At 35.9% G+C, this 8027-nt stretch overlaps 1 protein-coding gene across 2 annotated transcripts; it reads right to left on the reverse strand.

The window, feature by feature from the left end:
• Positions 1–386: 386 nt before the first annotated feature.
• On the reverse strand, positions 387–3555 carry LOC122027937 (elongation factor 1-delta-like). Of its 2 annotated transcripts, XM_042586952.1 has the most exons (8): positions 3427–3477; positions 2629–2736; positions 2429–2545; positions 2253–2343; positions 1938–2058; positions 1689–1802; positions 1402–1563; positions 387–651 (listed from the first exon to the last, which is right to left on the reverse strand). In XM_042586952.1, coding segments are annotated over exons 2-8 (693 nt in total). In that variant the 5' UTR covers positions 2715–2736; positions 3427–3477; the 3' UTR covers positions 387–649. The 2 variants fall into 2 exon arrangements, with proteins under 2 accessions (XP_042442886.1, XP_042442885.1); XM_042586951.1 differs by lacking the exon at positions 387–651 and having other exon boundaries at positions 1394–1563; positions 3427–3555.
• Between the last annotated feature and the right edge of the window lie 4472 nt (positions 3556–8027).

An 8027-nucleotide genomic window follows, 5' to 3' on the forward strand; every position in this document is an offset into this window, starting at 1 on the left:
TCTTATAACATTTACTGATAATATTCATTTTAGCATTGAGCTCTAATACATTTACACATGTCTAAAATAAATAAGACTTTTATTTTCTGAATGAAAAAATAAACTCGTTTCTAAATCAAACATCAGCGGACTAGAGGATCTGCTCTCATCAAACACGGCCTTAAAGCTTTTCCCCTCCTAATCGAAGCACACTATACAATTCGATCTACGTATTTCCGTTATTGAACCCAAACGTCGTTTGCCCATCCCAGTTTCTTTTTTTCTTTTCCTGTCTTCTCTCATTCATCAAGCCAAGTTACCAAGGCATCAGAGCTGCCATTCCGAAATAAAAGTTCGAAATAGAGCTGCAATCTAGTAGTCGATTGATTGGAATGGAAAGTGCCAACTTCTATAGAAAAGATCAAGCATGGCTTTAGCTAACAGAGAAATTAATGTCATACACAGTACACAATGCAGTAACTTGAATACGGTATGGAAAACTCATTCGAAAAACTAGAATTCATGTCCCAACTCATGTCCCACAGGAAAACCTCAAGTCCCTTAGCTAAAAAGAAAGTAGCCAATGAGACTTACAGCCCACTGAGCCACAGAATTAAATTAACATAACTAGAAATTTAGGGAGAGCGTTGATGTAGAGTTCCTAAATGTATCCTGCAAGAAACATGGAAGTTAGTTAATATGATTGCAGAACACATTAAAAAAATTTACAACAAAAACTAATAGATGATTAGAATCACAGATGCCAATTTGTAACAGCGTGTCAGTGGCAAGTAACAGAGAAAAAAAGAAGAGATTGTAATGCTAATCCAATAAGCAGAATACATCGACAATACTACCGCATTAACCCAAATGTCTCTATTTGCAACACCGAGATGCTTACGTAAATCTCAGATACTCCATCCGAGTCATCCAACTATTTACTTTCCATTTGCTGAGGGACAAATGTAAAGGACTAATGCAAGGAAGAATAGCCTTATTGAACTATTTGTACATACAACATTAGCATTTATTCGATTGTGAATAAATACAATCTGTGAGGAAGGCACAAATTGTATTGCAAACCTAATAAACATAAATCTAATACGGAAGATAATTAGCCTACCCAGTTCACGCAAAGTTCAGAGACATCTCTTGTATTAGTAGTATCAGAGTATCCCTTTGTACACAATTGGTATGTATATATGCAATCACAGCAAGTTATTCCATATTCACATTTAGGATTATAACATGGTATATACTTATTTTAGAAGTTTGTGAAAGACAGGTAAAATTTTGCAGCCCATTGCTTAACTTATATCAACTAATATGCTCATTAACAAAAAAGAAAAAGAAAGAACAAAAGGATTACTATTAGTGCATAATTCAAAATTCAAGAATGGTTGGATGAAGTTGACTACTCACATATTTTGTTAAATGCGACAATGTCACAACTCTGGATATACTCATTTGCTGGTTCAGCACAGAGATAGTCCTCAATAAGGTTATCAACAGAAACCAAATCATCCACAATAGTCATCATGATCTGCATTTTTTTGATGCCATACCCAACAGGTGCCAGTTTTGCTGTATGTTGAACAGGTATAGACAAGATTACAAAATACATATCTCAGCAGGAGCAAAGATAATTTTTTTTTTCTAAAAAAATATGGCTCATGTGTGTTTATGTTGCCTAGAAAAAGTATACATACAGGCTCCCCAGAGCAACCCGTCCATTTGGACGCTCCTCACAGCTTCTTCTAGCTTCTTCATGTCTGTTTCATCATCCCATGGTTTCACATCAAGAAGTACTGATGACTTTCCAGCTGCTTGTAAAAGAAGAAACCAATGAACAATCTTATGAGAATGATAACAAAGATGTCATTGATACACAACCACAAACTGCACACTTAAGCAACACAGATCAGATAAGTGGAGAATGGATCTTTTGTCAAACTTACACTCTTTCTTCTTGGCAGATGCTTTAACGGCAGCAGCGCGTTCTTCAGCTGCCTTCTTTTCCTCTTCAGTTTCTTCCCCAAACAAATCCACATCATCATCATCGTCTTCATCTGCTGTGGCCTGAACATATCAGGTATAATCAGAAAAGTAATTCGTCAGTTACCCCATGATTCCCTCTAATAAGTTGGCATTCAACATATTCTTATAAGCTTTCATAGTAGTCCGACTCTTGATTACTACACTGCCATGGTGAACTTGTTAAATTTTAGATTAGAAATTATTCTTGCCAAACAAGAGTTGATACAAAAATATACCTTGTCAACAACAGCAGGGGTGGCTGGCATGTCTTCAAGTACAGTAGCAGATGATTCAATTTTGACACCTTTCCCTTCTTCAGAGATGCCACTGACATTGTACCACAGAGGTTAACATGGCAAGATACCTACTGATGCTACACCTCAAGCAAGATAAACCATGTTTAAGCACATACCTCAACCGAAGTAGAGCATCAATATGATTATACCACCTGGCTGCATTGACATATTCAGAGGATGGAGGTGCATTAAGTGAGCCATAAACAGCAATATCATCCTTTGATGCTTGGTAACTGAAATGTACCAATTCAAAAGTGAGAGAGATGTTAACATCACTGATAGGATAACATGCTAATAACCCATCCAAACACCTTACCCAGTTATATAACTGCGGGCAAGAAGATATTCATTAAGTTTCTGGAGCCCAGATGCCGCATTGAGATTGGCAAAAGCAACAGCCATTTTTTAATTAATAAGCAGCCTCCTGCAACGATCTCAAACAATCTAAGTTTTAATATGTAAAGGATTTGTCGTACAGATCAACAGGCGTTAGCATCCATAGATTCAATTGGAAAAAAAAATCAAGTAATATAAGAAAGTATTTTATACAAACTTAATTTCAAGGGGAAAAGGGGAATATGGGAAATCAAAATGGAAAAGTCTCAATTTTTTATTCACATGCATTTCAAGACCAATGAGAAATAACTCTCTGGATAAACGATTTCATCTATCCAAACAGCAACATCTTCACACAGAAGAAAAAAAAGGAGATCCAATCTTCTGCTAGATCCATCTAAACTTGTAGCCAAAAAAGTTCTAAACAACGATACAGTTCGTGCATCTAAAATTACGTCTGTGTATCATAACAAAAAGTAAGAGGCATATCTTCCTATATAGACATGGCGTCGAGAATAGATTGTGCATGTATCACATAATAGCAAAATTACGAACGGATTCGTCTAAAAACACTAATACCACTGAATTTGCTGAAGAACACAAATCAGAAAACAGTTGGAGATCGAAGGCCTCTAGTACGGAAACAAGTAACGGAACAAAAGAAGCCGATCAGGATCAGAAGAAATCTAGGAAATGAAGAACATAAGCAGCAACCGGATCAAACATATAGAATTGCAACAGATCCACAAGAGATCAAAACAGAAGAGCAGATGAAGACCTTTTAGGGTTTGCAGAAGCGTGAAGGAACGAGGCAATCCAGCGGCAGTGAAGAGCAGAGACGCGAATGAGGCGAACATTTATTCAAGGGCAACAGTGTGGGAGCCCAAGCCCGATCATTAGTCGGAAGTCGTACGGTTTGATTGAACCGGACTCAATTGAATTTCAAAATTTTTTATATGTGACGGCTAACTCTGAGTCTCTGATTATCCGAGATTTATTCCTTCCTAATTCAGATAAGTCGGAACAGGTTTAAATCGGATCATTTTTTTTTTTCTAATTTCAATCTAAATCTGAACTCTGAATTTAATCTAAAACTCTTAAATTCGAATTTAATCTGAATAATTCGATTTAAAATAATTTTTTAAAAACTATTTTCTCTATAATTTTTTATTTTTATCTCAATATTTCATCATTATCATACTAATATTAATATTAATATACATAACATCATTTTAATTTTCAAAATAAAATTTAATTTCATCCTAAAAACCCCCCCACTAAACCTTAAACTCGGGTCCACCAAAACCTGACCTAAAAATTTTCAACTCTAGACCCTCCAATCCGAATTCGAAAATTTTCAACCTAAACATGATTTTTTTCGAATAGACTCGGATCGAGTCACCGGATCGGGTTTATTTTTAACACCTCTAATAATGTAAGAAAGTCATGGGGGCCTCCGGATTTCACCTTTTTACATTTTATATATATATATATATATATATAAACCCCGTGAGTACCTAATTTATTTTTAGTTTTATGTTTTTTTTAAGCTTGAACACTATAACTCAACCCCTAAATCCTAGAGGTAAAATCTAATTGGCTTAATCCGAGATATAAAAATATTATTAGGCACCCTAAATATAACCCATGAGCACCTAAATATTTTTTTATTTTTTTAACTTAAACACTATAATTCAACCCCTAAACCCCCCTCTCTCTCTCTCTCTCTCTCTCTCTCTCTATATATATATATATATATATATATATATATATATATATATATATATATATATATATATATATATATATATATAACACCATAAAAAACAAAAAGAAAAATTGACAAAGGCGCCTCTAAGTCAAGTTCAGATGAGCCCGTAGTGGAAGGTGTTGGTGCAATCGACCTTTAAAGTTTCGATGTTTGACAATGTACCTAAGTCTGACCAAGAGTTGATCCAAATAGGACTTGATGTTTGGAAGAGAGAAGTCTAATCAGGAATAGATAACTATTAAGGGTAAGTCATAACCAAAGGATAGACAGATAAGAAGTCTACTGAGTGACTAGTCCTAACTAGAGGTTAGGCAAGGGAGAGTCCTAGTGAGTGAAGTCTGTTGGTTGCTACTCGGAAAACCTATAGGTTCCACTGTACAAAAATTTTGTACAAAGGTCTGAACCTTTTCCTAGCTACCATGTGTTCTTTTAAATTAAATTTTGGATCGCCTGCGGAACTTAGCACGTTTGATCCAAAACTTAATCTATTTGTTCTTTTAGGTTTTGACTTGGATCTCCTACGGAACTTAACACGTTCGACCCAAGTCTCCTTAAGTTATTAATTCCATTAAATATTAATTTCCATAATTGGTTCCCAGTACTGACGTGGCGAGGCACATGGCCTTCTTGGATATGGGAGCAACCACCACCGACTAGACAAAACCTTTTATAGAAAGATAATATTTAATTTCCTAAAATAACTTTAGGTTAACCAAAGAGAACAATCAAATCACAAGGAAAAGAAAAAACAAAAGAACACAACTTCGAAAAATATATTCGAAATTCTAGAACGTAAGCCTCTTGTATTTGGTATTATTTCCATAAATAACTAGCATGATGCGGAAAGAAAAATTACTAGTTATACCTTGTAGAAAAACCTCTTGATCTTATACCGTATTCCTCTTCTAACCTCGGACGTTGTGTGGGCAACGATCTTCCGAGACGAGAAACCACCAATCACCTTCTTCTCCTCCTAGCTAGGTTCGGCCAACAAAGAGGAAGCTTCACCAAGGAAGAAAATCAAAACACTAACCAAGCTCCAAGAGATGCTAGCTTTCTCTCCTTCTTCTTCTTCTTCTCCGAGTAGATCCGGCCACCACAAGAGCTCCAATGGAAGAGAAGGGTTCGGCCACCACAAGAGGAAGAGAGGGAGAGGATGGCCGGCCACACCAAGGAACAAAAGAGGGAGAGAAATAATAGATGTTGTATCTCATGAAGGCACCCTCACCCCTTCTTTTATATTCCTTGGCCTAGGCAAATTAGGAAATTTAATTACAATAAAATTTTCTCAATTTCCTTGACATGATTTAATTGAGAAAAATAAAATAAAATTTCCCAATTAATCTACATTGGCCGGCCACATCATTGGAGAACAAATTGGACAAGTTTCAATCAACAATTAAAACTTCCTAATTTGTTTCCGGAAATTTTAAAAATAAAATTTCTCTTTAAAAATCTCTTCATGGTTGATAAAAGGAAATTTCTATAATTTTAATTTTATCAACATGTGAATAATTTTAAAGAGAAAATAAAATATCTCACCAATCTACAAATAAGGAAAGAGATCTAATCTCTTTCTTTAATCTTTTGTAGATCTTTTACAAGAGAGATATTTTAATTTTAATTCTCTTTAATAAATTATTTATTCCACATAATAAAAATTAAAATTAAAATCCCTTTTAAATCTAATTTGGCCGGCCCCCACTAGCTTGGGTTCAAGTTAGGGCCCCAATATTATACCTAGGCCGGCCCTAGCTTGTTCCCAAGCTAGCTTGGCCGCCCCTATGGGTGGGTATAGAAGGTGGGTATAGGTGGGTATAGAACTCTATAAATAAGAGGCTACGATAGGGACCGAGAGGAGGAATTGGTTTTGGTCTCCCGATAAAATTAAGCATCCCGTGTTCGCCCCGAACACACAACTTAATTTTATCAATGATAATTCATTCCACTAGAGAACTATCATTGAACTACCGCACCAATCCCAAATTACATTTTTGGGCTCCTTCTTATTATGAGTGTGTTAGTCTCCCTGTGTTTAAGATATCGAATGTCCACTAATTAAGTGAGTTACTGACAACTCATTTAATTAATATCTAAGTCTAAGAGTAGTATCACTCAACCTTATTATCATGTCGGACTAAGTCCACCTGCAGGGTTTAACATGACAATCTTTATGAGCTCCTCTTGAGGACATTATCAACCTAGTATCTCTAGGACACAGTTTCCTTCTATAATCAACAACACACACTATAAGTGATACCATTTCCCAACTTATCGGGTTTATTGATTCATCGAACTAAATCTCACCCATTGATAAATTAAAGAAATAAATATCAAACATATGTGCTTGTTATTATATTAGGATTAAGAGCACAAACTTCCATAATAACTGAGGTCTTTGTTCCTTTACAAAGTCAGTATAAAAGAAATGACCTCTAATGGTCCTACTTAATACACTCTGAGTGTACTAATGTAATTATATAGTTAAGATAAACTAATACCTAATTACACTACGACCTTCTAATGATTTGTTCCTTTCCATTTTAGTCGTGAGCTACTGTTTATAATTTATAAGGTACTGATAACATCATCTTCTGCATGTGACACCACATACTATGTTATCTACAATATAAATTATATGAACAACTACAAACAAATGTAGACAATTTGACCAAATGTGATTCTTTATTCATAATGAATGTTTACAAAGCTTAGGCTTTCAGTATACACTCCAACAATCTCCCACTTATACTAATGACTAAGTTGCCATATCTTCTACCATACATCTGATTCCCATTCCCTCCACATGCCGATCGAAAGCTTTCGCCGGAAGGGCCTTAGTGAAAGGATCTGCCAGGTTATCCGCTGATGCAATCTTGGCGATGACAACTTCTCCTCGCTTCACGATATCTCGTATCGTGGTACTTGCACTCTATATGTTTACTTGCCTTATGAGCTCGTGGTTCCTTCGAGTTTGAAAGTATCGCTATTATCACAATAAATTGTGATAATTTTGGGTAAACCAGAATCACATCTAAGTCCATTAGAAAGTTCCCGAGCCATACTGCTTCTTTAGCTCCCTCGACATACTCAACTTCCATGGTTGAGTCCGAAACGCTTCGCTTAACACTCCTCCATGAAATGGCTCCACCTCCTAAAGTAAACACATAGCCTGATGTAGACTTCATGTTATCCCTATCCAAATCAGTGTAACCCACAGGAAGCGGATCGTCCGCTTGGTAAACTAGCATATAATCTCTAGTCCTTCTCGTGTACTTTAATATATGCTTTACCGCAGTCCAATGTCCTTGTCCGAGTTACTCGATATTCGACCATGCCCACCAGAAACAGATATCAGTCTCGACATAAGCATTGCATACATCAGCTTCCTACAAACAAGCATAAGGAACTGCTTCATGTCATCTATCTCTTTCGATGTCTTTGGAGACATCTCTTTAGATAGAGCTACTCCATGTCTAAAAGGTAAGAAACCTTTCTTGGAATCCTGCATGCTAAAACGAGCAAGGATTGTATCTATATATGAAGCTTGGGACAGACACAACATTCTTTTTTTACGATCCCTTATAACTTTGATCCCAAGAATGTGT

The sequence above is a fragment of the Zingiber officinale genome, chromosome 10A (genome assembly GCF_018446385.1).
Source record: "Zingiber officinale cultivar Zhangliang chromosome 10A, Zo_v1.1, whole genome shotgun sequence".
In the NCBI taxonomy this organism is placed as follows: domain Eukaryota; kingdom Viridiplantae; phylum Streptophyta; class Magnoliopsida; order Zingiberales; family Zingiberaceae; genus Zingiber; species Zingiber officinale.